Raw genomic sequence first — 27885 nt, 5'->3', positions numbered from 1 at the left:
AATAATTCGTTCATCATTTCTTGTCATGACATCAAATGACTTCGACATAAAGGAGACCTATCTCAAGTTTCTTGAGGAGGATCCTGAAATTACCATGCCGGTGGCTGCCATTGAAAGTTTGCTTACCATGCTAAAAATTAAGCAGCCTTCCACCTCTTCGGAACTCATAAACCTTTTGTCAGACGCTACAACACAGCTAAAAACATCCATACCGAATGCCATCTCTCTATCTGCAGGCTGCGATTTGTTTACCAGATTTGTTTTGCGAAACACCCATCTATATTCGGACTGGGAATCGTGTCGCACCCATCTTGTCGAGAACGGACAGCTGTTTCTGCAAAGAGCCAAAGAAAGCAGAGAGATGATAGCGCAAGTGGGTCTCAAGTTCATACAAGATGATGATACAGTTCTGGTTCACGGTTATTCTAGAGTGGTTCACCATCTACTGGTTCACGCAAAACAGAAATTCGTGCGGTTCCGCGTATTTGTTACAGAAGCAAGGGTGGATCGAAGCACGAACGATGGGATAAGAATGGCGGACGCATTAAAACTTGAAGGAATACCTGTTTGCATGATCAACGACTCACAGGTTGGCTACGTGCTCAACAAGGTGGATAAAGTTTTCATGGGAGCAGAAGGTGTCTCAGAAAGTGGAGGAATCATAAACAGAATAGGCTCTTATCAAATTGGTGTCCTAGCACACAACGCAAACAAACCTCTTTATGTTGTTTCCGAGTCACATAAGTTTGTCAGAATGTTTCCGCTTGCTCCTGATGATCTTCCTGTGCCAGCAGAAAATGCATTGACCTTTTCAACTGACACGAATGATGGCTTTAATGGCCACCATCATGTTGATTTCACGCCTCATCAGTACGTTACTGCTCTTATCTCCGATTTGGGAGTCTTAACTCCTTCAGCAGTCTCTGAAGAACTCATTAAAATGTGGTACGGATAATCATAGATCTTTCAATAATAGCGTACTATACATCTATTTAATCAAACTTAATCTTCTTACCTTTGGCCTCCACTATGGCTGCGCTCTGTCTCGGTGCATTGGCCAACGCCACTGAAGAAGCGACTCTTTTGGACGAGTCGTGCGAGCTGTATCTATTATTTTTCTCAAAGTTGAGTTTCTTAGTTTGGAAACCTGTGCTTCTCTCCCTTGCAACAACCTTGTGTTCGGTCTTTCTATGAAGCACTTCTTTCTCTTCTCTGTCCTCTGTAATTGCCGGTTTGTCTGTGACTCTTTTTCCAACTTTTCTAGCAGACCTGTCTTCGCCGTATTCCAGTCTCAAAGGTCTGTTGATTAGTTTGCGCACGGACTTGTCTTTCAAAGCATTGGTTGGGCCCTCGATGTCCTTGAAATCTATGAAGCAAAATCCTTTGCACTTTCCTGAATCTTCAAAGGTAGCCATTCGGATGCGAATAATCTCTCCGCAGTGTCTGAAATGCTCCTCTAAAAGCTCTTCTGTCGTATCAAATGAAAGATTTCCAACAAACAGAATTCTAGAAGGCGGATTTTTGGAAAGTGGTTCTTCAGATTTCTGAGGTCTTCCTTCGAACGAGTTGGCATCCTTAATAAGCAATCTGCGTCCATTCAATTCTTGCTCAGAGAGAGCAATAGCTGTTCCCACATGTTCCTGTGATTTGAAGTCAATGTAAGCGAATCCCTTGATTTTATGTGCGGTTTTTTTGGGAATATTCACTCTCGTAATATCGCTTTCTGTAATAGCTGGTTCCATTTCCTCACTCTTTGTCACCAAGAAATTCTTAACATCCTCAGAGGTTGTATCATAAGCGAGATTACCAATCCAGACACCTATTTTGGCCTTCTTTTCAGGCTCTTTCTCAGCGGTCTTAGGTTCCTCCACAGGAATAACTATTGCTTTTTTCGCCTGTATTTCATCAATGGACTTTTTTCCCTTCTTGAGCAATCTCGCCTCCTTTTTCGATAAGGGTGCTTTTTCGTCTAGTTTTATCTCCAACTCCTCGAGCTCCGCGGCTTTTCGTTTCTCTGGCATGTAGTGGTACTTGTCTGTAGCTATGCAAGAATTTTTCTATTTTTTTTTTTGTTGCACCGCCAAGATCAGAGGATCCTGGTTGGCACAATTTACCCGGTCAGAAGACTTTCATCAAGTTCAGGTCTCCCACAAAAACACCTTTACACTTTCACATCGGTCTAGAAACGCTGTAGTGCCTGGTTTTGAATTTCTTTTCCAGCGGGCTCGAACAATTTCGGGCGCATGCTATTAATAGAAAAGCTGTAAGCACCACACTTTGGCAAATACTTGTTTATTTTCAAAACAATAGTGGAGTGTATATATTATTTCTAGTTGTTTTCCTCAGATTGATCTTAGACTTCCAGTATTTCTTGAAAATATCTTTCAATCGTTTAGTCCTTGTGATACCATTTCAAAATGAAGTTTACGACGACAGTTCTGACATCTCTTGCATTTCTGATAGCCAAGTCTAACGCTGAGGCTAGCGTAAGTATTCAGCATCATTATCCGGTTCGGATGTTTTGAGGGTAGTACTAACAAGCATTATAGTTAGGTTTTGACCTGGGTGTGCAAGCCACCGACGGTTCCTGCAAGACCGCCGAGGACTACGAGTCTGATTTGGACACGATCTCCTCGCAAGCCTCCACCGTGAAGGTTTATTCTGTGTCTTCATGCAACACTCTTCAGATTTTGGGACCTGTTGCCGAAGACAAAGGCTTTACCATTGCTCTTGGAATCTGGCCAACCCCAGACTCTACTTTCTCCTCGGAGAAAGAAGCCCTGACTTCTTACTTGCCTAACATCTCGAAAAAAACCATTCAGGCGTTTTTGGTCGGTTCTGAGGCTCTCTACAGAAATGATATGAGTGCTTCTCAGCTGGCCAGCGATATCTCTGAGATCAAGGATCTTTTGTCCGGTATTAAAGACAAGAATGGTGACTCCTATGGAGATGTGCCTGTTGGAACTGTTGACTCCTGGAACGTCTTGGTTGACGGTGCTAATGCCGATGTTATCAAGACCGCCGACGTCATCTACGCCAATGCCTTCTCCTACTGGCAAGGACAAACCATGAACAATGCTTCCTTCTCTTTCTTCGATGATATCATGCAAGCTTTGCAAACCATTCAAACCACCAAGGGTTCTTCTGACATTGACTTCTGGATCGGCGAGACCGGATGGCCAACCGAGGGTGACAGCTTTGAGTCTGCCACTCCATCTACCTCTAACGCTGAGCAGTTCTGGAAGGAGGCTATCTGTGCTATGAGAGGTTGGGGTGTTAACACCTACGTTTTTGAGGCCTTTGATGAGTCCTGGAAGCCAGACAGCTCTGGATCCTCTTCTGAGAGACATTGGGGTGTCTGGAATGCTGACAGATCGCAAAAGTACGATCTCACTTGTGACTTCTCTTCGTGATTACTTACATCATTTGAATATGCCATCTTCTATCTAGACTTACTTAGACAAGAGGAGGAGTTTTGAAAATGCGACTACCAATCTTGTATTTCGAATACTTAGTAGATCTTCTTCTTCTCGTCGACAGAGAGTTCTCCAGCTCCAGTGTCCACGATCAATAATAATCCGCCGACGATACTGAGGGTCTGGAAAAACTCGTATCTCAAATAGTCTCTTCTGGTGTCTTTGTAACCATAAGTCCAGTAGTGGTTGGTCAACATGTTGTTAACTGTGAGAAGAAGAGTTAAGAATGATGCACTGAATTTCGTTTTGTATCCAACCACAATTGACATACAGGACACAAGACCAATCAAAATAATGAGGAAGTTGATGATGGTCCATTTGATAGTCATCGTGAAAGCCAAAAATAAAACTATGAGCATGATGCGGCCCACCAGCAAGAAGTATTTTTTGTTGTCTTTCGACTCCATCATCGGTAGGCCAGGCATGAGCAAAGATCTCTTGTCGACAACAAGCGAATCCGACAAGGCAAGAAGCAGACCGCCAATGACAGAAACGTTTCTGAAGAAAAACACTGGCTCAAAAAAGAGACCATAGACGAATCCTTGAAGTAGGACAATAGAAGAGAGCAGTCCAGTAGCAATTTCTGGCTTTCTCCTAAGGATGACAAGGACTGCTCCAGTAATCATGCAAACTATATTAAATAGCAGGAACAGCTTGACAAACCATTCGTAGAGATGTCTGAAAGTTGCCAGATAGTACACCTGCTCCTTCCATTGGGACATTATTCTGAGCGAGTCCTCAAAGAAAGTGGCCACAATCAGAAATCTTCCAATAAATGGCACATATGGTTTAGCTGGTGAAAGGTATCCATCAATCAGTTCCTCCACCTTCTTGGTGAACTTTTCAAACTTCATCACATACGGATTCTCAGAGGGAATCATTTGAGCAATCGAATCCAAAGCGGATGATGTGGACGTTCCAAAAGACGATTGGCGTTGAGATCGTGGATGGGCTCCAAACGAATCACTCCTACCGCCTGGGAATTGTGTGCCTCTGAATTGCATGATGCTAGATTTTGTTAGAATTCTGATACGAGGTAAATTCGCCAATTATTTATTGTCTGGACCAGCTTCCTAAAGACGGGAGATATGGTATATGGCTCAAAGGCTCTGCTGAAGACTTACGATTACTCAATTAAATCCCTTTTGTGTAGTCTACTACCAAAAAAGCCCAAATTGAAACTTCGAAATTTTTTGACAACAGATCAATTTGCCGTCTAACGTTAACCTCTTTGGGCAAAACTAAAATAAATTCTATAAACCCCAGAAAGTGAAAAATCTAGCTTGCTCGTCGCACTACCTTCGCATGAACCTTGTAAACGTCGCGATGTTGAGTATATACAAGCTAATTAACCGTATGAACAGATTCCAAATCAAAAGACTGCACAATCTGATATTGTTCTTTCACCTGTTTGGTCAAGTCCCTGTAAAAAGATAAACTGATCTCACTTGTCTTCAAATCGCTCAAGATTTTCGAACGTCTTGAAGATTGTTTCTCAATGGTAGTTGCAAATGCATTTGAAATGTCTTTTGCAGGATAGTTCAAAACTTTCCGCACCTCCTTCGATATGCGTAGCGAGTTCAAATGCTGGTAATCTTCGGACTCGATTTTCTTCTTAATTTTCTTCACAACGTTTCTTTGGTAGGCGTGAGGAGCATCCTTGTAGAGATAGTACAGCGGCATGCCAATTGCAACACCTATTAGGGTGCCTGGGACGACCTTAGTAACAACAGTCCTTGGGATGTAGTTGGATATTGAAGCAATTCCTGTGACAGTCGAGATGACCCGAGGTCCGTATAAAATGACCATACTTGATAAACCACCAGCCCAGAGTTTATTGGCAGTCAAACCGATCAGGAGGTTAGTTCTGGAATCAGGAATCGTGATACCACAGATTTTGCAAAAACTTTCGAAATTTGGGTCAACGAAGTCAAATAAGGAGACTTCATTCTCGATATGCCGCTGTAAGTTGTCTTTTTTCTTCGAGTACATTGAGCTTGGTATGAATCTCGTGTTGGGCAGACTACCTTCTCCAAGGGCTTGGACTCCTATTCTTTTTATTTCATCGATGGCAGAACTGGTTTCGTTACGAGCATGTTCCTCAGCAGAACTAACAATCTCCAGTATCTTTCCTATAATTCTTTCCTGAACCTGTCGAGCAAAGTCAGTGATATTGGAATATCCTTCGAATTTGACGCCCAAGCTCAAATGATCCACCTCGTTGATAATTCCATTGATCTGATCGCGCGAATTGGTGTAAACCTCAGAAGACACAGACTCAATTAGCCTTAATATCTTTTCGTTTGTTTTAGCTGACGACTGCAAAATTTCGTCGTACTGAGGCCCAAGTTTCTTGAGCTCAATCTCTGACTCTAACTTGCTTTCGTTGTATAGTTTTTCGTTGATTTGAGAAAGTTCAATGAGATCAGAGTAGAGTTTGACAAGATAATTCTTTGCAGGAAGGAGCTTGGACAAGGATCTTTTTTCGACGAGAAACTTCCTTAATGAAGCTTCTAGATGGTCAAAATCGGGAGAATGAGGGCCATCTCCATCATCAGGATTACCGTCTGGGCCATCACCACCCGGATTTTGCTCAATCATTTCTTTGGAAGAAACGAAATGCACAAAATTGCTTGAGTTCTTATATGTTTCTGGAGATAAAGTGTGAACCTGGTCCATAATTTTACGCTTGCATTTGTTTTGGTCTCTTATATTGTCAAACTTGTTGACAACGATGAATATCAAGTTTTTGTCATTCGTTGCACTCGAGATAAATTCCCTGCCAGAAAGTGTAAAGTGGTTCTCAGCATTGACCACAAAGACAACTAAGTCAATCTCCTCTTGTCTGGAAAACACTTGTGTTGTATGATAAGAATCCAGATTAAGCCCTGGTGCATCTATGAGCTTTATATCAATGACTCCATTTTTGAGCAGAGACTGATTCACAGGTCGGTTATCTGACACATACACTATTAAAAGCGAATAATGTTCACTTTGGTAGACCAGATGCTCCAACTCTTCTAAAGGAAATATCTTGTATGTGCGCTCGTCGTTTTTCAAATAAACAGATCCAATTGGAACCGCGTGAACTTCCTCAATGCCGTTGTTGTTATCGCGTGCATCGATTATTTCACAAAACACATTCGTGCATGGCTGCTGGTCCTCCGGCATCACTTTTCTTCTCAAAAGAGCGTTACAAAATGCAGATTTTCCAGAGTTCAAATCCCCGGTTACCAGTACCTTCGAGGAAGTGTCATCAATTCTATCTCTCAAAGATCTCAAGTGTCTCTTTATGTGCGAGAATTTCTCGTTTAGAAGCTGAGAGAGAGCGGTTTTGTCGAGAGTCTGAAGCAGGTTGTCGGAGTTGGGTCCTATCTTCAGATTGATTTTTAATAGTTCAAAATTGTATGTTTCCGAAGATGAGTCTCTAGGCTCGGTCAATAAGTGCTGAGAGTTCCCCACTGAGTTGTGTCGGATGAGAGCAAGCTTTGAACTCTTTGAGTTTAACTTAGATTCTAACGTCTCATCTTGGATATTGGTTGGGTAGTATATGGGCCGCTCGCTATTCTCACTTTGCAAGTTGCTCAAGATGTTTGACGCAGTATTGATGGAGCGATCTAACGATATCCTGTTTTCGTTGTATTGTAGTTGCGATAATTGAGACCTCGCCAAGTCTGTTGCTTGCGCAGAGTTTCCGTTTAATACTGAGATATTCTTCTCGGTTCGAATTCCTTGCTCACCGTTTACAAGGGTTTGACCATCAAGAGTGCCCTGCCTTCTATTGAAATTTGCTACTGCAGGAGTTTGAGCGTCTTCATTTGATCCAAAAAGGGTGGCGTTATCATCTTGGTCGGACTCACTTAGAGAGTCCTCAGCTGCATTATGATCTTTTTCGACCTTATCTTCTGACATTTTGTGCCCGTTGTGATAAGCTGAGGTACTTCGGGATGTCAATCTTGTTCCAGTGGTTCAGGCAAACCCGTCCTAAATTCAAATTAAGTGTTATTTCCCCGTATTACGTCAGTAAAATTTTTATCCATAAATACGGCACATGTCCTTTAGAAAAAGGGGAGAGATCGTTAGCGGACCAACTTCTCGATCGGTTGGAGTCTCTGGACCTGTAATTCCCAGAGCTGCTCCTGGTAGAGGAGCTGGTCAATACGTGTCTCGAACAGCTTTGCCTGGGGGTATACCTAAGAAGAATTCTGAGAATGCTTTGGCTAATCATGTTGGTGTGAAGCCATCGATTCTTACATCGCAGCCATGCATATCCACTGGTTCCAGTGACATAGATACTCTATTAGGCCATCAGGGACTACCTATAGGGTCTTCAATACTGATCGAAGAAACAGGAACCACAGATTTTGCATCTACTTTGTCGAAATTATTTCTGGCTCAAGGCATTGTTCATAACAGAATCAAGTCATCCCAGCCCAATACCCACGATGTTGTGGTGGGATTGGACCAAAATTGGGCTAAAAGTCTTCCGGGAGTATACAAGGGGAGTAAAGAGAGGAAGAAAGAAAAAGTCCAGCAAAACGAGTCTAAGGTTAGTGTCTCCAACATTGTGAATCAGAATAATGATTTGAAGATAGCATGGCGTTACGGGCTGAATCAAAGGAAAAGCGAAAATGACGATGATACAATAGACCAATATCCACATTACAATAACCAGTTTGATATCACCTCTGTGCTTACGGTCGCACCTGGACCTCACGAGCTAACCTGTATTCCTAATGATAATTTGACAAGAGCATTGAAACGGATCGAAGAAACTGTGATCAAACAACCTAGCAAAATAGTAAGAATTGCAGTGCCCTTGTTTTTGAATCCGTTGGTTTATCAAAATGAGAGTAGCGCACCCGAGATCTTGAGGTTTGTTCATGGTCTGAAGCAAATACTCAAGAAATACCCAAATCAGGTTGCCCTACTCATGACCATCAACCTGGACTTGTACCCTCGAAATAACCCCCTTATCGGCTACATGGAGCTGCTGTTCGATTCTGTCATTGAACTGCGTCCTTTTGACCCTCAGTTGCATGATTTAATGGAGCGAGTTTACAGAAATCAGCCTGCCAAAATAAAGCATGGACACTTGAACGTTTACAAATTACCTGTTTTGAGCGAGTCTGGCCTCATGTGCGTCCAAGAAATGGAGTATAGCTTTAAGAATGGACGAAGACGTTTCGAGATTGAAAAGTGGAGTATTCCTGTCGAGGACGAAGAAAAGAATGATGACAAGAAACTGGAGTTTTAGTATATGAACCAATTGTAACATTCAATCATTACTTATATATACGTTAAATCATTGCGTCATGAGATCGGTGCGTCATGAGTGAGGCATGGTTAATATCAATGCCCAATGCCCCAATTGTAGTAGCTGCTTGCAGTTACTCATCTAAAGTCTGCATCTGGACTTTGTGGAATCTTTCCTCATTCTGAGAATGATTCGAGCCACGTCTTTCTTTCTTGAAGACAGGAGGAATTTCTCCCGCATTGATCAAGTCCTCTAATTCGTCACCATCTTTGCCCCAATTGCCCTTTCCAAAGCCACCTTTCTTCACATGATTAGGGTCCTGATCAAAGTGTCCACTATGGGTGAAGTATCTTGGCTCTGCGTGAGAGCCCTTGTCATTCCATTTCTCGGTTCTTGCCATTTTTAGTCAAAAAGTAAATCTAAACTTTGAGAAAATGCTGTATTCTTAGAGTTTATATATCAATGATCCAGAAAACTATGGAAACTGTGCCACTTCAAGCAACCACGTCACTCCCCGGTGGCAAAATGTATCACAATGCAGTTGTGTACCGGCCAAAAAACTAAAATTCCCGCGTGAGCCGCCCACCTGCCCCGCGCATTTACGTCACATGAGCAACACTATTTTAGCATTCTCGAACAATTCCGCCCCAAACATGCGCAAAAGATCGATAAATGACTTTCTAAAATCTGCAGATTTCTTGTTTGAGAAATCAAACAATTGGCCATGTTGCGACTTCGTGTGATCTATAACGAGGCAATACGGAAAAATGTCATGTATGGCTCCATTCGCCACCCAATCCATGATTTGCCAAAGAGGGATTAATCCAGGTGAAACAAGCGGCAGGGCATGAACGACTGACTCTTCAACTCGCCTCCACAGTTTCTCGTCATTCTGATCTCCAAATTCACTAAGTCCGAGAGTTCCACTAATCTCTTGAGCCACTTTTCTACTGGCCGAGAAACTCCCTCCCTGCACCCCGTAAATATTCTCTGCCACATTTATCATGTGACTTAAGGGGTTACTCTTTATCGTTGAAGGGACGGCTGGTTCTGTAGATGTCGACTCCAGCTCGCTTAAAGCGATAAGTCCACTGCAGTCGGTCACTTTCTTAAGCTCGTTGAGCCTGTAAAAAGTGAGAGTCGTCAAGTCCAAGATTTCACCACCAAATTTGGCTTTGTATTTCATCTTGTGGCAGTCGTCCGCATAGTATCCTAGATAGTAATATTCTTTTCCTAGCTGTTCCGTCAAAACCAACTCCCGTAGAGCACTGAGAGTGCCAAGTCCCAGATGAGCATAATCAGGGTCCCAAATGAAGTATACAGAAGACACAGAATTAGGCAAAATATCCAAAATTCCTAGTGCCACTAGCTTGTCCTCGATGTAGTAGCATTCATGAACTGGACCTTCCACTTGTTCACCGTCAATGTCTATGATTTTGAGCTCCCGCCAGCGATTCAGCTTTCTCCAGTACTCTGGGGACCGGGAGCCCGAGTATTGCTCCGGAAAGAACGACTGGCATAGAAATCTCTTGAAACCTTTCTCCGAAACTTCATTGGGGTCATCGTTGTGTATTGTTGTCTGGTACTTCTTGTACAGCGCATATTTTTCAGGGCTGAAATTAGCAGGGGCAATCTCTGTTCGAAATGACGATGTTCTTGTTTCGGCTGACAGCAGTGCACTCTTTAAATCAAATGGTCGATTCTTATTGTTGGATTCATTCCCTGTAATAAATCTGACAAATCTATTCACATTGTGTCTATGTTCCTTACTGACCTTCAAAAGATTTGTATTTGATCTGATTGTGTACAATCTGCAGCAACTTCGAAGCAGGTCCGGACGATAGAGAAAACTCCCTGATCTTCTGAATCCTCGATTCATCATCAGTTCATAGATTTCCGGGGTACACGAGTATACATGGCAGCATATGGTGCTGGAATTGGGGTACTCGTCAAACGGTTCTGTTCCCGCACGGTAAGCCTCCTCATATGACTGCAAGCTGTATGATCTTCTAGGTCCATCTTTCTTCCCATGGCAATATCCACAATCCCTACCAACAATGTACAATGGCTCACCAATCACCAAATCCATCTGATTTCTGTGAAATAATTTTAGTACATCTCCATTTTATTGTTGTTTAATTGTGCTAATGAGAATTCATTCCATGATAATCGATCTGGCCTTCTGATCTATGATTCACCACCAATTTCAGCACGCTTGTTTATCTGTGTGGTTCCTTGGGACTCTCCTTATATATTCATTGCGCTACCCTAGCTTTAGTCATAATTACCTAATCCTCTGTAAGTGTACTAGTGAGGTTTGCTACTAATTTATCTGTATAAAATAAAACCATTTTTCTCTTTGAACAGCAAGCGATCAGTATGAGTGGTACTAAAGTGGATATCCTCAAATTTGCGGACAAAGATGGTGAATATAAACGGAAGCCAAGCGTTTTCAGAGACTTCATCTCTTCCAAAGCTGGCGCTAAATTTCCACCTGAAGCTGGGAGATATCATCTATATGTCTCCTATGCTTGTCCCTGGGCCCACAGAACTTTGATTGTCAGAGCGTTGAAAGGATTGACAGCGCTGATTGGAGTCTCCGTTGTCCATTGGCATATGGATGATAAAGGATGGAGATTTCCATCCAACGATGACCCATGTGAGGGGGCTACTGCAGACAAGATTTATGGAGTCAAGAGATTGAAGGAGCTTTATTTCAAAGCAGATGAGAACTACAATGGTAGATTCACTGTTCCGGTTCTTTGGGATACTAAGACTGAGACCATTGTGAACAACGAATCCTCGGAGATTATCAGAATGTTGAACACTGAGTTCAACTCTCTGCTTGATGAGCACCATGCAAAAATTGATCTGTACCCTTCAGACCTTCAGCAGCAGATCGACGACCTGAATGACTGGATTTACCCAAACATCAATAATGGAGTTTACAAGGCGGGCTTTGCGACTAAACAGGAACCTTACGAAAAAGAAGTCAAGGCACTCTTTGAGAAACTTGACAAAGTTGAAGAGATCTTGGGTAACAGGTATCACCATGGCGAACACTACCTAACGGGGAACATTCTAACGGAGGCAGATGTTAGATTGTTCACCACCATCGTTCGCTTTGACCCGGTCTACGTTCAACATTTCAAGTGCAACCTGAAAATGATTAGATATGATTATCCCCACATCCACCAGTGGTTGAGAGAGCTGTATTGGACGATTCCATCTTTCAAGGATACAACCAATTTTAGTCACATAAAATTCCACTACACCAAATCGCATGTTGGGATTAATCCACATCACATCACACCTATCGGACCAGTCCCAAATATTGTGCCGTTAGGCAAATTCAAATAATTTTTGTATGTCCGTATTTTCTGAATATTATTATTATTTCATGAAATCATAGATGTCGCATAGAAAATGTCAAACATCTGGGGAAGTACGTTATTTGGTTTGGTTCGCCAAAACTCGACTAAAGCTGGATACTCCTCGTATGTTTCTCCCAAAGTGGTAGAGCTTCGTGTAGGGAGAATAATAGAAGTGAGAAAACACGAAAATGCAGATCGCTTATATGTTTCGAAAGTGCAGATAGCAGAGCACCCCCAGAGCCCGAAGTATGCTCAGGTTTGCAGTGGACTTGTGGATCATATACCAATTGAGGCTATGCTTCATTCAAGAGTTTGTTTGGTGACCAATCTAAAACCCAGCAAAATGCGTGGTATAAAGTCAGAGGCAATGCTCCTAGCAGCCACAAATACTGACGGCTCCAAAGTTGAAATAGTGAATCCTCCAAGAAGTATTCCGTTAGGTACTTTATTGTATTTTGAGGGTCATAAAAATGAGCATGAGAATTCTACAAGACTGAGCTCCTCCCAATGGAAGAGTATAGCCGAAAACCTCCATACAGACTCGAACGGCAATGTGGTATATGGGAATGAGCAGCCTTTGTTGTTGCGAAACGAAATAAACGATGACCCTTGTACTGTTCGACCGCTTACCAATTGCAAAGTTCGCTGATATTTGCGTAAGGACTTGGTGCTACACCCTGCACAGCCTCGTATTTGTCTGGAACGGCTGCGGCTTGATTCCGACCAGGTACATAATTGTATCGGCCGCTGCAGTTACGAGACCAGAATCTATAAGAAGGGGTTTGTATAGAAGGAGCATAACGCCACTTTTTTCACCCGGCCGGATGACTGGTCGCGTGTCCCTGTTAAGACGGAAATCTACAATAAATCAGTCTCCTTTTTTTACATGGCAATGTGTGTTTGCGGCGATGCCCAGAAAAATTTCAGCCGAGCATACCAATTATTTCAGATATGCTCTAGCCAAACTGCAGAGCTGGCAATCTGAACACAATCACAAATTGTCCTGGCTTCATGATCATAATCACACGTAAACTCACTGTAATCGGCGACAGGTCTAAATTTCGATGACTTAGAGAGCGGAAAAAAAACGCCACACACTAAAAGTAGAAAATTTTGTTGTTGATAAATACATTATTCCCTTTTTTCATTCATCTCTTGTACTAGTTCACAATTACTGAGAGTCGGATTCTCTTTGACCTCTTGGGCTTGTTCACCTGATACAGAATCTTTTTGAAGAATCAGCAACGATTTTGCGCCGATTCGTCTTGCCGCTCAATAAATAACGATGTCAAAGCCAGTTAAAAATTCATCGATCGCCAAACTCGTCGACCCAGGAGCAGTTGGCTCGGAACAGGCACAGGGGGCGCATGTGAAGCGTGACTTATCGAACCAGTTTGCAGCGCCCACATCAGCCTCATCGTCCTCATCCTTTTCGTCCAACGGTCTTCAAAATCAGCAAGCGGCTCAGCAGGCCAACATACAAGCCGGCGCGGGACAGTATTATTCCATGCAGCAACAACAACACCAAGCTCCCCAGCAATACGGCGCTAGTTTTTTGCCTCCTCCGAACCCAGTGAACATGCAGCAGGCCTACTACATTCCTTTCTTTCCGAACCCCTATTACAACCCTTCCCAGCAGCAGCAGCAGCAGCAGCTATCTCAGCAAAGATTTTCCTCCAACGTTCAGCCGAGTGGGATGTCTCCAAATGGTACCTTGAAACTTCCAACATTCTCAGGAAATAGTCCGTATTATCAAAAGGGCAGCCAGTTGGCCCAGGCTACATCAGGCATTGAGACACCGTCACAAAACATGATCGCTTCCAACCCATATATAGAAGGTTCCGAAGCTGGCGCTACCCTCAAATCTAATCCCTATGGTAACTCTGAAGCTGCCAAAAGAAGTATGCAGTCTCTTGATCCGGAGAACGAGACGAAGCCCTACAAGTGCTCTCAATGTGACTGGGCTTTTATTCGCCACAGCGACCTTCGCCGCCACACGAGGTCTCATGGAAACCCAGAATACCACTGCCCGTACTGGCATCCGGAATATGCTACGTGCCCACATAGAAATCAAGGATCTTTCAATAGATTGGATGTCTTGAAAAGACATTTGCGTCTAGTCCACTTTGATCCAGAAATTAAAGAACAAGGAAGAGACGGGCTGGTGAGAAGACAAGATGCGGGTACATGTCTTTCATGTAGCAAGTATTTTGTCAGCAGCAAAGCCTTCATTGAGCACGTAGACGATTGTGCTCTCAACACCCCCATGGAACAGTGGAGATACAAGAAAAATGGTATTGTAACGAGCGTGAAAAAAGAGAGAGGAAAAACATTTGAGGGGAACTTACAGCCGAACGCGGACCAAGAATTCCCTGGTAACATCGAGCAAAAAGTGATCACGGGAAATGATATACTAGTGAAGTCCGAGCGTATGAAATACAGAGATTCAGATTCGTCCGAATCGTTGGATGCTGAACCTGCGACCTCTAAAAGACTAGCCTCATCGCTTGACAGGGCCAAAAATGGCAATCACGATTATCTCAAGCGTCCAAGAGGAAGACCAAGGAAATTGGTATCCTGAAAAATTATATACTGGATGTATTTTTGTTTGTATACTATAAAATGAAGTTCAACGATCTAGTTTTAGCGAAAAATAAAAAATAGATAAAAATTATTTTTCCGAAAAGGGACATCAACAGGAACGTTAGATTGTTGCGCCATTTGAGAATACTTGAGTGCAACTAATTCCGTAATCCTTCAATATGAGAGGTATGTATACATTGTGAAAGATCAATGTCTAACTCGGAAGATTATAAATTAGTCGTCCTAGGTGCTGGAGGCGTTGGCAAGTCCTCACTTACGGTTCAATTTGTTCAAGGAGTTTACATTGAAAGTTACGATCCCACTATAGAGGACTCTTACACGAAGGAGATTGAGGTTGATGGTCGAGCCTGTAATTTAGAGATATTAGACACCGCGGGAGTGGCCCAATTCACAGCCATGAGAGAATTGTATATTAAATCAGGACAGGGGTTTATTTTGGTTTACTCAGTCACCGACAAAAGCTCTCTGGAAGAGCTCATGGCAATACGCGAACAAGTGATGCGCATCAAAGAATCGTCTAATGTTCCCATGGTCCTTGTGGGTAACAAGTGCGATCTTACAAATGAGAGGGAAGTCACTCCAGAAGATGGAATCGAGGTTTCCAAAAAGTGGAATAGAACGCCGTTTTATGAAGCCTCAGCCATGTACAAAATGAATGTCGAGGACGCATTCATTGATGTCGTGAGGCAAATAATCAGAAAGGAAGTCCAGGTGTCCTCGAGTGGTACACCAGGTTCTGGTCCTCAACAGAAAGAAGATGCGCCTGCATCCGCTTCAACTCGAAAACCATCCGAAAGTAAGAAAAAGCCTGCACCGGCCGCCGCAAAGCCAACACCAGCTGCTGATGCCAAAAAGAAAAAGAAGAAAAGAAGGTGTGTAATTTTGTAATCTACAGCTTTGTATTTGGGACAGTGCGACAAGTTCAAATGTAATAGCATGGCTGTTGCTAGTACAAGATTGCACTGCCTGGCCGGTCCATATTCACTAGTCAAAAAAATTTTAGGCAATAAAAACAAATGACAGCCGTGGGGTTCGAACCCACGCCTCCGAAGAGATCAGGACCTTAACCTGACGCCTTAGACCACTCGGCCAGACTGCCATCTTCTCTTACATCCCTCTCTCAGACGATTATGCTGAGAAGACAAGGAAATAACTGCGCCTGGAGTTTCTGGCAACTAAACAGCTGATGTTGAAATTGCATTTGAAGATGCATAGCGTTTGTATTTTTCGCGGTTCCATACGAAGAATAGAGATTCAATTCGTGTAATTACGGTAATTGGCAGCCAGTCATTTTATAATTGTCAGTCCCCCGCATAATCCACTTGAGATATGCCCGGAGTTTGCACTGAATATGGGTATTACACCACTCCGATATGTACAGGGTAGCGCCATATTATCGAAAACCCTGATTCGTTCAATCTTACCGCATCTGGGGAAACGACTGGTCATCCACAGGCAATATTCATGCCACTCCAACTTGACCTGCTGAAATATAAACACCTCGTTTTCTTGTGGTAGCTCCGAAAATTACAAGCTTGGATAATGATGAAAGCATTGTGCTACTTGGGTCAAAATAAAGGAATTCGCTGGCAATCAGTTCCTAAGCCGAAAATCAAGTTACCAACAGATGTGGTTGGTAAGATACTTGCAACCACCATTTGTGGCACCGACCTGCACATCGTCAAGGGACATGTGCCTGAATGCACAGAATGTGCTGAATCGCAGCCAGAACGAGGATTAATCTTAGGTCACGAAGGTATCATTGAGATTGAGGAGACAGGTTCCAAAGTCTCCAAATTCAAGAAAGGAGACATTTGCATTGTGTCCTGCATTTCACCATGCGGTGAATGCTATTATTGTAAGAAGAACATTCAAGCCCATTGCAGAGAGACCGACACTCACTGTGGTTGGATTTTAGGTCATACTATTGACGGAACACAGGCAGAGTATGTGCGTGTCCCATTTGCTGATCATGGCTTGTACAAGGTTCCAAAGGGAATCTCTTACGATGCCCTGATCATGCTAAGTGATATTCTTCCAACAGCGTATGAAGTTGGAGTGCTCAACGGTAAGGTCAAGGAAGGCGATACCGTGGCAATTGTTGGGCTTGGTCCAGTTGGGCTGTCTGCTCTGATTTCAACTAAGTCAATGAATCCAGCCAAGATTATCGCAATCGACATGGATGATTCAAGACTCGAGGTTGCAAAGAGAATGGGAGCAGACGAAATAATCAACCCTTCAAAGACCGATGCCAAGGAAAAGGTCCACGAGCTTACCGCTTCGGAGTTCAAAAACTCAGGTGTCGATGTTGCAATGGAGTGTGTTGGTATTCCACAGACTTTTGAGATGTGCGAAGATCTGATCGGCCCCGGTGGCCATATTTCGAACGTTGGTGTTCACGGAAGCGCAGTTCAGTTGAAATTGCAGGAATTGTGGGGAAAGAACGTGACCATGTCTACTGGATTGGTGTCAGCTTATTCTACGGCCGAGTTGTTGCAGAAAATCGTTGATGGTAAAATACATCCCGAGTCTCTGGCAACTCACCATTTCAAACTCGACGAGTTTGAAAAAGCTTACGAAGTTTTCTCAGACCCAGGCAAAAGCAAAGCAATCAAGGTCGTTCTAACCTCAGAATAGTCTCTATTTCTAACACCCGTTCTTTGTTACGTAAGGCTTGCTGAACAATCAACTAGTTTCTTCTTTCTTCGTATTCTTGTACTTTTCTTCGGACCTGCGTTTCTCTTCTGGATCAAGAATATTGATGCCTCCTTGAAGTGTTCGGGAAATAGCCTCTGTGGTTCCAATTATCGGGCGAATCACCATGATAGGAGTGGCTTTGGCAAACTCCCGAGCGGCAATCTGTGCACTACCGCTCCGTGCAGCACGCGTGCTTGCGGACACAATTGCTTCCCGAGCAGTGACTAAGTTTCTTCCCAGCGAAGTGTAAGCAGTTTGCAACCCCTCGTTTAAATTTTCCGGCTGATTTGAGTACAGACTGACAATTTTCTGGGCTTCATTGTCAGACTCATCATAGTAATCATCTAGATCACTATCGCTCTCCAACACATCAGGCAGCTCAGCAGTACTCTTGAACACAGCCGGAACAAGAAATCTTGATTTCTGGGCCTGGTCTGTGTCCTGTGTGCCATCTCTATCCAACGCCGAAGGTTCCTCCAGAAATTCTTCTTCTTCACCATAGGAGTCAAATGAGTTTCGATGTAATACTGCACCACTCATGGTATTGCGGCCCAGTAAAGACTTGTCCCCGGGAGTCGCATAAATGACCTCGCTGGGTGATGTTCTTCTTCGAGACTTTTGGTTTTTTCTGTATCCTGGTAGTCTCACAGCAGAGCCGTCTCCTCCCAGAGCCTCTTCGGTAGACTCTAATATATTTTGTGTTCCTGCAGCAAGCTTAACACCAAATTTGAGCAGCTCGCCACCGGTTATTTTGGCGAATGACAGTGCACCTTTTTGAAGACCTCTTATAACGCGGCCATCTTTCTCATATTCTTTCAAAGGCACAGCTACCAACTCTTTGAAACCAGACCCAATTTTCACGATTGATTTCACTGGAGCAAGACCTGAAAGAACCCCACCAAGCTGATTCCTTTTGATGTCAGGCATCCACAAGTCATTAAGCATTTTGTGCAAACGAGTGAATCCCGGTATTCCATAAAGCACCAACTTCTTCAAAATCATCTCAGACTCATCGAGAATGAAAAAGTTCATGAACTCGGTAGTGTGGCCAGATCTAATGCCAGCATAATCAACCTTCTTAGGCTTGTAATCAAGTTTAATCCTCACGCAGTTGACCTGGAACTTTTCAATGAAAACCTCTTCTTCGTCCAAAGCTGGGGGGGTGAAGCGGTCATCTTTAAACTCACCAAATCTTGTTAAAAAGTCTAGCGTGTCTTGGTCCACATAAAGTCTCAACGGAAGCACAGATACAGAGATCACCAATTCAGAAGCCGCCAATGATGCAACAGGGCGAACAGTGTCAATGACAGCATGAAGCATGCTGGAACCAAGTTCCTTATCCCCAGCTTCACGCAAATACCCCACAAACATGTTCCAGCTTGACGTGGGAACATTATCTGCCACTTTGAAGGATCCGACACTCAAATCAATTCTGTTAACGAGTTCTGAGTCATCTTTACTCTCATCCTCACTGAAGACTATAGAGTTTTTAGTTGGTTGAAGTTCATTACCAACCATGGTCAGGATGGACAGATCAAGGTTTTCTAGCTCAACTAGAACCTTGTGATATACAGATCTTTTCAAGCGCACTCTCCTAATTGAGCCCTTGCCTAGCTCGATGTTATGAGAGGGCGCTGTAGAGCGAGCGCTAGTAGTAGTGTTGACTGATGCGGGTGATGAAGAGCCTGGAGACAAATTATTACGCTCGCTCACATTTTCTGAGGCCGCACCGTTGCTGATCGACTTGTTGATATTATCGTAAAATGATTGAGGGTCCTGTCCAGCTAAGAGGCCCACATGGATTGACTCGTATAGTATCTCATTCACAGCTTCTGCATCTAGCTCGGTCGAATCATTAGAAGCGGAACGGATATCCTGGCTGGTGGAACCCTCAATCACACCATTCATACTGTCACCTATCTTTGCGGCTCTATCTTCAACCCGGCGAATGGCATTCTTAATTGTGGTCTGAGTCTCCTTCCAGTCATAGCCATCATAAAGCTTGATTGTAGCATTGGAAATACTGATTCCAATAGCCATTGGTATAATCTTCGTCGTGAACTCTTCACCCGAATGGTTGAAATGATTATCATCAAAAATGATATTCGACATGGTACCTGATTTGGTACCACTATTGGCCAAGCTACCAGAGCGTGTGGCTGATTGCTCACCGTGATCAGGGTTTAAACTTTTGTTGTAAAAATCTTCGACAATCTCCAGTTTTTCGTCTTCAGAGATCTCAGTTTGCCCCAGACTACCAGCATCTGCACTTACCGCCGACGAAAAGATATTCTCATCAACGTCCCTAAACACATCAACTTCATCCGTCGTTGGCTTATATTTTTCATTGAAAGTAAACTGCACCGGCTGCTTCAGATCTTTCAAAGTCTGAATCAAGCATTGGGACGAGTCTGCACAAAGGTCGAGAGCCAATGCATCAATATGTATCTTTGTATCAATCAAGGGAAATATTTTTCTGCCGGAAGAAGCCTGCGACATGCTCTTTTCCAAGTGACTCTCACTATCAAATGTTGAATTCAGAAACAAAGATGAAATATAACCCACAGGAACATAACCCTTGCTTTTCAAAATAGCATTCAGCGTCCAGATAGCATGATTGTTGTTCATGTTGATCCAGTGCCTCAATGATTTGCTTTCTTTGTCACTGAGAATATTTGCGACGTCATCAATCAATAGCAGAGTCAAGGAACTGAATGAAGATTGCAATTTTGAGCGCCCATCAGTACCAATCAACAAGTCAGCAATTCCTTTCCTGATAACGAGCTCAACCTTGGATTTTAGATTGACTGGGACAAGACCTATTGAAACATCAGCAAAGGTAAAGTTAATCTGATTTTTCCTCCCAGAAGCAGAGATGGCTGAGCCTGGATCAGCTTCCTCTTGCCTCTCTCGGGATTCCAAAAGTGTGACCCATTCTCCATAATAGTTGAATGAGCAATTTCTGAAGTGCACCCCCAAATTATCTTTGAATTTTGCAAACATCATGGGACACCCTTTGTTTCTGGGATCCGCCGCTTCCAGCAATGACTCATGTACCGGTTCACATATTCGTTGTATCAAAGCGTTCATAACATAAGTGTGCAGGGTCCCATCTTGCAGATAATTCACATATATATCTTTTAAGGAGACTTTCAGATCCCCAAAATTGGGACAAATATTGGAGAGAGTTCCTGTCCATTGATTGATCTCGACACTGTATTTCAGCATTTTGGAGGCATTTAGAAACAAACTATTACCCAGTCTTACTTTCTTCTGTCTTGGTGCTGGAGATGAGATCACCATAGACTTGTACATTAAATCAGCAAGTCTCCCAAAGCCGCTTATCAGTTTGAACATGACCCCAAAATCAAGCTTCAAAGTGACATTCTCGATTGTAGTTTTGATCTTGCTTTTGAGCCATGTTTCCTGAAGCGAGCTTGAATCAAATGATCGTATTTTGTTCACACCTACCGAAGATGACTCAATATTGGATATCATCAAAAATTGGTTAGATGCATATTGATCTCGTAGCGTTGCATCGTTATATTCGAAAAGAATACTGCTAGTATCGAAGCGACCTTCCTGGGAATCGTAAGTTATCGGAAGGATGGTAGACGTGATATCAAATTCACTGAGGTGAAGCTTGATGTGAATAGATGACATTTGTGCATGGAAGTCGCTCGATTTCTGGTTATTTGCTGTCTCTGGTAAAGAGAAGCGGGATGTATGCATGTTTGAGTATGGATTAGGAGACTTCATAGATATAGCCGAAAGGAATGCCTCGACAACAGGTTCCATCAGTGAGTAGTAACGCGCTGCCGAAGTCAATAGTTGTTCATCCACAACAAGATTTGCAGATTTCGGACATATTAAAGTGATGCGAGATGCATCGTTGCTAAGCATTTCAAGCCCGAGGTCCGCTACATTTGATGCGCGGGAGTCGCCGAAGCTAAAAAGCACAGTTCCACCGTCATTTCTCGATAGGCGTATTTTTGCAATGGAACCAAAAGAGAAAGAGGCATTTTTCTGTTCAAAGCGTATATCACTGAGTGATAAATAAATGCTATTGTCCAGAGCAAATCGTCCGTCATCCAAAAGTGCTGATTCAAGACTAACACATATCTCGTCAACCTTTAAGGTACTCAGCAAAGTCGTGCTAGTAGGTTCGCTTTTGTCGCCCGTTTCTTCAGATGTTCCACTGGTACTCATTGCCGAAAGCCTCACAATATTTTTGAATGATTGAATGACTGACGACAAACATTCAGGAATTGGGGAAGCCGCAATCTTGATCTGTCCCACGTCCACTTGCACGTTCTCTATGTTTTGAAGTCCATCAAATTGGAAGCTGAAATTACTGACATAGGCCACACATACAGCTGATGGTTGAGGAGGCTCGTGGGTAGATGCCCTCGGGGTAACCGAGGAGAATACGTTAGATGTCGCGCTCATGTACACGGATTCAGATGTCTTGCTTGCAAACATCATGCTCTCCATCAAGGATTTATGAATATCGTCCTTGTCTTCTGCCATAAACGAGGTTTGCATTAATTCATCATCATAGTCCTCAGAATCGCTGTCGTCAGACTTATTTTTGTCCCTTTCCTTTGAACTATTATCTTTATCCACTCCCTCTCCTGGATAAACTTCTGGTTTGACAGCATTCAGCTTCATACCCTCAACTGTAATGTATCTGGTCCCTTCCTTTGATAACAAGGTGACGTGATCAATGCACACTTCCATTACAGAAGCCTCGAGTACCATAGTGATTTTTATGTCACGTATTGTTAGTTGTAGCCTTGACAAAGCCATATCTGCCGCCTTTGCCATCATGTTGCTCATTTTGTGGTCTTTCGTTTCTGTTGGAAGGGGATTAAACTCAACCGAAGCAGTTTCTCGTATATCTTCGTCGTCCACAACATTGTCCTCGAACATAACACTGTTTGCTAAATCAGCTGTGCTTTTCGCAAGGGAAAACTGATCTGAGCTGTTTGGCTTTGCAGAAGTTACCGAAGGAGTGAAAGTGATATTAACTCCAGCGCAATCCACATTGACACCATCGCTTATCGTGAGAGAAAGAGCAAGCGTTTCAATAGACCCACTTCTCATGTACAGTCCTGGTATGCTGAACTTTTCAATATCTAGCTCCAGATTTCGGAGATTGACCTTGGAGCTTGCGCCCAGTGACACATCCAAATTGGGTAGATCAATCTCGGAAAATAAGGAGAGCTGCTGAAGGATGTACTTCAGTAATCGCTTCTGTATATTTTGAGGCATCCATTGAGGCGCCATTTTTTGCAGATATGCGTTGCGCTCCTCAAAGGGACTTTATGATACAAGTTTACTGGAGTAAACTCAACTATTAGATCAATAATTCAGATTCGCCACTTTTTAGGTAATATAAATATTCATTCTACGATTTATATCTTTTGACATGATAACCAGCCTCCGTGGCGGTGCGATTTTTTTATTAAATGTGGGGTGCCTCACTAATCTCCTATTTCAACAACCTCACTGTGCATAGCTTCATGTATTATATTTCTCTTCTTCAACTCAATTTCTTGCCCTTTGATATAACTGATGAGCGCAAGACCGGCTATAAATGTCAGTCCCACAAGAAGCGTGTTAGCCGGATTAGGGTTCATTTTGAATATGGTATGTGTAGCATTGTCAAGGGGGGCCTGTAGCACATTGAATAATCCGGAGATGCAATTAATAGACCCATAAACGGTTCCAAAGGTTTGGTAGCCAAACACTTTGGCGCAGTAATCAGAAACAGCCGTGTAGTAGAATGGACGATAAACCACAAGCATCACAATACCCAAGTATTGCACAATCTGTACAGGAATCATTCCCAAGATTCCTATCAAGAGCGAGATATGAAGCAAGATCGATAACACTGTCACAATCTTGAAGTTGTCCAGTAACACTCCAATAAAAGGAATGGCAAACACGCCTCCAACTGGAAGAGCAACATCAAAAAACTTGTTTATTTGGACGGCAATTGCCTCGTCCTGGAAGTAGTATTCCATTTGGGACCGTATAGTTGCCACAAAATAGTTCACCCTGAGCATTTGAATGGTAGCAAAACAAACCATAAGGGTAAACCAAGGTGAAGTCATTTGTTCCTTCAAAGACTTGTTATGAAGCACTCCAGAAACACCTCCTGACTTTTCATACAGACGGTTTTCAGCAATCTCTTCATACACTGACTTGGTTGATCTATTAGATCTCACGGACTTGACAGATGGCCTACGTGATCTTTGAGCTTCAATCCGGGCCTGAGAATACCTGAGATCCTCAGGATCCATTGGTAGGCCCGTTTCGTCAATTCCTGTTTCTCCGATTTTGGCCAATGTTTCCACTGTTTTATAGGACTTCTTGGGCATCACAGTGAGCTGACACACCAATATAAAAATTGGCACAATCAGATAAGCAGTGAAAAACTTCTTGAGACTTAGGTCCCGAATCCAATTGTTCTGGTACACAAGTCTGTACATCAAAAACAACGCTGAACTGGAATCAAAGGCTCCGGTCAAGAAAGCTAACACAGTGCCCGATCTACCAGGGAACGAGTTGGCCAGCTGGAATGAACTGATAAAGACAAAAGGACCACCGAAAGCAAGCCCGATATAGCCTGCAAGATAGGGATCAACAATAGTAATTGATTGTCCCTGCGAAAGACTTATACCAGCAAAGAAGATCACAATTGCGCCAATAATGCCTGTCACTCTTGGTCCGAAAGTGTCGAGCACTCGTCCAACCACCAAAGCTGTAGCGTTGGTGATAACTGCCGCGATGGTAAACATAAAGTTGAGTTTCAGGTCACGCTCTGCACACATGCCGTTCTCTCCAGTATCAATGTTTTTTTTGCAATACTCGCGGTAAATGCCTTGATCAATCAAGATAGGTTTCAATGCAGCAAATCCAAAGATAGGGCCGGCGGCAAACAGGCACCACGTCAATGCACATCCAACTTGGAACAATCTAATCCTCAAAGGAGGGAGAGACTCCTTAATAGGATTTGTTGCAACAGGAACCAAGGGAGTTTCTTCCGTAGCAGGCATGGCTAAATAAATGCGCAAACTGAAAAAAAAGCTAAAAAACCTAGTCAATTATTAATTTAGCTAGCAGCCAACAAAATTCGACACTGTACTGATAAACGGAGGAAATAAGCCTGCTTATCTATGTGCGATTTATTTATGCAACACCCATCTTTCCGATCTCTTCACTTAACTCCTCGAGTTCTTTATCCCCATCCTTTTCAACGTCGGGCTTTTCATTGGACTCGTTCAAAACGTTCTCTATCCAAGCGACTTCTTTTCTAATCAAATCCTTCGTGTTTGGAACAAAATGTCCTCCAGGGTGCTTCAAAACAGTAGCATTCTCACAGCATTCAACAAGGGCCTCGGCTCTGTCAGGAGAAACCACAGTATCAAGTTCGCCAAAAATATGAAGGGTGGGAAGCTTGATTTTGTTCTCGTAGTATTTCTGGTATTGCTGAGGCTTGAGCTTGAATCCGGCATAAAATATTGCAAACTTGAGCTCCTCGTTTGCTTTTGGCTGACCAACAATTTCGGCGTATTTATTACACACAACTGCGGCCAAACCGGCACCCTGAGAGAAGCCCATGATACCAATGAACGGCCCGTGTTCTTTGTAGTAATTCTTCACCGCGTCTAGAGCTGGCTGGAGATCATAGTCGTCATTTGGTTGCCACCATCCACGATAATCAAATTCGTCCTCGGCATTCTCGCTTGGGGGAACCTCAAATGGCAAATCAGCTTTTTGGATCTTGAGAGATCCTTGAACGAAGATAGTGTGGTATCCAATTTTCTTCAAAGCTTTTCTGATCCCTGAAGCCTTAGCAGAGAAGGTAGGGCCGTTCTGGGCGTAACCGTGCAAACAGAGAATTGTTCCTTTGATAGCTTTCGACATTTTTCATATACTTTTTGCGCTTAAGTTTTTAGGGGGTGCACAATTATCCGGGTTTTTTCATGGCTGTGCTTAAAAAACCCGGTCTTTTCAATTAGCATTCCATGGGTCTTTATTGGAAGATCTTTTTTTACGTCATTATCAAGATGTAGTGTATTTTACCGTCTTCGAGGAAAGCTTGTTATCATCAGCTTGTAACTTTATTTGAACCCATCATTTCCTAGTTGGGATAACTGTTCCACAAATCAGGTATCTAGCCTGACACTATGATCCCAATTATATCCAAAATTGGCAAAGTTAGCAACTACAATTACTGCATCTAATACATTATACTTGTTTTCCTGTTTCACGTACCCTTGCTGTGCACAGCCTCACAAAAAAACTTCACGGGCCCGAAAGCTTTTAAACTTGAAATTTACACTTTCGTCTCTAATGACTGTCGATGCAATTGAAAACGGGTGGTTCGAGCCAGTGCCGTTGCAAAAATACCAAGATTTGGTGATTAAATCTATCCCTGAAAATCTTTCTGGCTGTCCTCCAGATAAAACAGTGGGTAACCCTGCAGTGCAAGTGGCTTGCGGCCCTAATCTAAGATTCTTGGGTTGCCTTGAAAACGGCAAAACCAATTACAGGGGATCTATTCTGCTTGTTCTGCGCGATACCCCGGAGACTGAGAGGGTGGAGCCATTTATGGAGTATTTTATTGGGCCTGCTACCACTTCTACTGGCTCTCTTCAGTTGAGCAAAGGTGTGTTCTCGGGGACCTTGTTTCACCAGGAACAGGGCCTTAGCTTCTGGAGATTTAGCATGGAATTGCAACTCCAAGAATATGAGCAGAAGGTGAGGTATTCTGTCAACGACGAGTACAACGAGAACTTTCAGTTTTATCTGCCTTCTGTCGAGCAATCCATGAATGTCATGTCATACTCATGCAACGGCTTTTCGCTGAGTGTCAAGACTGCAGACTTCAAAAGCTCGCTGTGGTACGATGTTATGCGCAAACACAGTGAGTTGCCATACCATGTCATGGTTGGCGGGGGTGACCAGATCTATTGCGACTCCGTGAAGAAGTCCTCCAAGCCTTTTGAAAAATGGCTGAAACATAAGAAGTTGCACTCTAACGACAAGCTCACTGACGAAATTGTCAAATCTCTCAAAGAATACTATTTGACCAATTACATACAGTGGTTTGGTAAAGGGTACTGGGAAGGAACAGCAGGTGCCACTTTGCAGTGCATCTACCCTTTGGCATTGCAACAGATTCCTCAAATCAACATTTTTGACGACCATGACATCATCGATGGTTTTGGCTCGTACAGTCACCGTACCATGACTCAGGATATTTTTGAGGGTGTTGGTAACATTGCATTCCAATATTATTTATTATTCCAGCATCACACCTCTCCTACAGAAGACTACAAATCTGAGCCTTCCTGGATTGTGGGGGCTTCTATTGGTCCTTACATCAAACAGCAGTCCAGATCCGTCTATACAAGACTAGGAAAAGAGGTTGCACTAGTTGGCTTGGATTGTAGAACGGAAAGAACGAAAAAGCAAGTTGTTACAAAAGAGACCTATGCGCGTGTCTTCGAAAGACTGAAACAAGAAATCACCGCATCTAACGGCGACATCAAACACCTTCTTGTGCTGCTTGGGGTCCCGATTTGCTACCCTCGAATGGTGTGGATCGAATCCATTTTGGGATCTGCCGCTCTGGGTCCCATCAAGTGGTTGGCCAGAAAAGGGATCATTGCGAAGGGTCTGGTCAACGAGTTTGATGGTGGTGTGGAATTACTGGACGATTTGAACGATCATTGGTGTGCTGTTCACCACAAGAAAGAACGTAATTGGTTGATGGGAGAATTGACGAAGTTTGCCGGAACACATGGTGTCAGAATAACAATTCTTTCCGGTGACGTCCATCTTGGCTGTCTTTCAAGAATGATGACAAAAATGCACAAACATCACATGTTCAGCAGTAGGATAGACGAAAACCGCAAGGAAAGTTTGGCGCACCCAGAACACGATCCAAGACTCATTTTCAATGTCATTTCCTCTGCTATTGTTAACACCCCACCACCTAACGGCATGGCAACCCTGCTGGAGAAGAGGTCGAAAATCCATCACTTTGACACGAATTGTGACGAAGATGTCGTGGATTTGTTTGTTAGGGACACCGATGGCTCTGCTAGAACAAACCACCTATTCCTGAATAAACGGAACTATGCTGACCTCATTCCGTTCAAGAATCTCAAAGATACAGAGCGTTATAACAAGTTTCGCCCAGGAGATTTGATCCATCCAGGCCCATCTGAAGCATTAGAGAAAGCAGAGGATATTGGCGACGGAAGCTACTCCACCAAGAAGATTGGCTACCCTCTGGATCCAAGTTCTCTCGTCACCACGTTCCATTTTGAGGTGGACATGAAGGACACAAACTCTCGAACTTATGACTACGAAGTTTTAATTCCTCATCTAGAAGGAACTTACGATTTGAAAGACATCGGTCTCAAATAGATTATGCTGTACTATCTCTATGTATTGC

General features: G+C 43.2%; 17 protein-coding genes across 17 annotated transcripts; 9 read left to right on the top strand and 8 right to left on the bottom strand.

Moving 5' to 3' along the window:
- Positions 1-25: 25 nt before the first annotated feature.
- On the top strand, positions 26-955 carry KL928_001794 (uncharacterized protein; the record flags this gene model as incomplete). Its single annotated transcript, XM_043202198.1, has 1 exon — positions 26-955. The coding sequence occupies one exon, from the start codon at positions 26-28 to the stop codon at positions 953-955; it is 930 nt and encodes a 309-aa protein (XP_043061071.1).
- Positions 956-992: 37 nt separating this feature from the next.
- KL928_001793 (uncharacterized protein) lies at positions 993-2021 on the bottom strand (the record flags this gene model as incomplete). Its single annotated transcript, XM_043202197.1, has 1 exon — positions 993-2021. One exon carries the CDS (start codon positions 2019-2021, stop codon positions 993-995), a length of 1029 nt encoding a protein of 342 aa, XP_043061070.1.
- A 396-nt stretch (positions 2022-2417) lies between these two features.
- Positions 2418-3413, top strand: KL928_001792 (uncharacterized protein; the record flags this gene model as incomplete). The annotated part of the gene is made up of 2 exons (XM_043202196.1): positions 2418-2486; positions 2550-3413. The coding sequence occupies 2 exons, from the start codon at positions 2418-2420 to the stop codon at positions 3411-3413; spliced, it is 933 nt and encodes a 310-aa protein (XP_043061069.1).
- Positions 3414-3511: 98 nt separating this feature from the next.
- KL928_001791 (uncharacterized protein) lies at positions 3512-4480 on the bottom strand (the record flags this gene model as incomplete). The annotated part of the gene is made up of 1 exon (XM_043202195.1): positions 3512-4480. The coding sequence occupies one exon, from the start codon at positions 4478-4480 to the stop codon at positions 3512-3514; it is 969 nt and encodes a 322-aa protein (XP_043061068.1).
- A 340-nt stretch (positions 4481-4820) lies between these two features.
- KL928_001790 (uncharacterized protein) lies at positions 4821-7388 on the bottom strand (the record flags this gene model as incomplete). The annotated part of the gene is made up of 1 exon (XM_043202194.1): positions 4821-7388. One exon carries the CDS (start codon positions 7386-7388, stop codon positions 4821-4823), a length of 2568 nt encoding a protein of 855 aa, XP_043061067.1.
- A 139-nt stretch (positions 7389-7527) lies between these two features.
- KL928_001789 (uncharacterized protein) lies at positions 7528-8733 on the top strand (the record flags this gene model as incomplete). The annotated part of the gene is made up of 1 exon (XM_043202192.1): positions 7528-8733. One exon carries the CDS (start codon positions 7528-7530, stop codon positions 8731-8733), a length of 1206 nt encoding a protein of 401 aa, XP_043061066.1.
- Positions 8734-8866: 133 nt separating this feature from the next.
- Positions 8867-9133, bottom strand: KL928_001788 (uncharacterized protein; the record flags this gene model as incomplete). Its single annotated transcript, XM_043202191.1, has 1 exon — positions 8867-9133. The coding sequence occupies one exon, from the start codon at positions 9131-9133 to the stop codon at positions 8867-8869; it is 267 nt and encodes an 88-aa protein (XP_043061065.1).
- Positions 9134-9337: 204 nt separating this feature from the next.
- KL928_001787 (uncharacterized protein) lies at positions 9338-10822 on the bottom strand (the record flags this gene model as incomplete). Its single annotated transcript, XM_043202190.1, has 1 exon — positions 9338-10822. The coding sequence occupies one exon, from the start codon at positions 10820-10822 to the stop codon at positions 9338-9340; it is 1485 nt and encodes a 494-aa protein (XP_043061064.1).
- A 290-nt stretch (positions 10823-11112) lies between these two features.
- Positions 11113-12093, top strand: KL928_001786 (uncharacterized protein; the record flags this gene model as incomplete). The annotated part of the gene is made up of 1 exon (XM_043202189.1): positions 11113-12093. The coding sequence occupies one exon, from the start codon at positions 11113-11115 to the stop codon at positions 12091-12093; it is 981 nt and encodes a 326-aa protein (XP_043061063.1).
- Positions 12094-12159: 66 nt separating this feature from the next.
- KL928_001785 (uncharacterized protein) lies at positions 12160-12756 on the top strand (the record flags this gene model as incomplete). The annotated part of the gene is made up of 1 exon (XM_043202188.1): positions 12160-12756. The coding sequence occupies one exon, from the start codon at positions 12160-12162 to the stop codon at positions 12754-12756; it is 597 nt and encodes a 198-aa protein (XP_043061062.1).
- Positions 12757-13392: 636 nt separating this feature from the next.
- On the top strand, positions 13393-14688 carry KL928_001784 (uncharacterized protein; the record flags this gene model as incomplete). The annotated part of the gene is made up of 1 exon (XM_043202187.1): positions 13393-14688. The coding sequence occupies one exon, from the start codon at positions 13393-13395 to the stop codon at positions 14686-14688; it is 1296 nt and encodes a 431-aa protein (XP_043061061.1).
- Positions 14689-14900: 212 nt separating this feature from the next.
- Positions 14901-15599, top strand: KL928_001783 (uncharacterized protein; the record flags this gene model as incomplete). Its single annotated transcript, XM_043202186.1, has 1 exon — positions 14901-15599. The coding sequence occupies one exon, from the start codon at positions 14901-14903 to the stop codon at positions 15597-15599; it is 699 nt and encodes a 232-aa protein (XP_043061060.1).
- A 654-nt stretch (positions 15600-16253) lies between these two features.
- On the top strand, positions 16254-17348 carry KL928_001782 (uncharacterized protein; the record flags this gene model as incomplete). The annotated part of the gene is made up of 1 exon (XM_043202185.1): positions 16254-17348. One exon carries the CDS (start codon positions 16254-16256, stop codon positions 17346-17348), a length of 1095 nt encoding a protein of 364 aa, XP_043061059.1.
- A 48-nt stretch (positions 17349-17396) lies between these two features.
- KL928_001781 (uncharacterized protein) lies at positions 17397-22697 on the bottom strand (the record flags this gene model as incomplete). The annotated part of the gene is made up of 1 exon (XM_043202184.1): positions 17397-22697. The coding sequence occupies one exon, from the start codon at positions 22695-22697 to the stop codon at positions 17397-17399; it is 5301 nt and encodes a 1766-aa protein (XP_043061058.1).
- Positions 22698-22894: 197 nt separating this feature from the next.
- On the bottom strand, positions 22895-24472 carry KL928_001780 (uncharacterized protein; the record flags this gene model as incomplete). The annotated part of the gene is made up of 1 exon (XM_043202183.1): positions 22895-24472. One exon carries the CDS (start codon positions 24470-24472, stop codon positions 22895-22897), a length of 1578 nt encoding a protein of 525 aa, XP_043061057.1.
- A 133-nt stretch (positions 24473-24605) lies between these two features.
- On the bottom strand, positions 24606-25343 carry KL928_001779 (uncharacterized protein; the record flags this gene model as incomplete). The annotated part of the gene is made up of 1 exon (XM_043202181.1): positions 24606-25343. One exon carries the CDS (start codon positions 25341-25343, stop codon positions 24606-24608), a length of 738 nt encoding a protein of 245 aa, XP_043061056.1.
- A 429-nt stretch (positions 25344-25772) lies between these two features.
- Positions 25773-27857, top strand: KL928_001778 (uncharacterized protein; the record flags this gene model as incomplete). Its single annotated transcript, XM_043202180.1, has 1 exon — positions 25773-27857. One exon carries the CDS (start codon positions 25773-25775, stop codon positions 27855-27857), a length of 2085 nt encoding a protein of 694 aa, XP_043061055.1.
- Positions 27858-27885: the final 28 nt, after the last annotated feature.

Source organism: Ogataea angusta (genome assembly GCF_019207475.1).
Source record: "Ogataea angusta isolate 61-244 chromosome Unknown 61-244_NODE_3_length_881311_cov_93.026150, whole genome shotgun sequence".
Taxonomy (NCBI): Eukaryota; Fungi; Ascomycota; class Pichiomycetes; order Pichiales; family Pichiaceae; genus Ogataea; species Ogataea angusta.
Note: the sequence above shows the minus strand (reverse complement) of the source record. Positions and strands in the feature narration are given on the sequence as shown.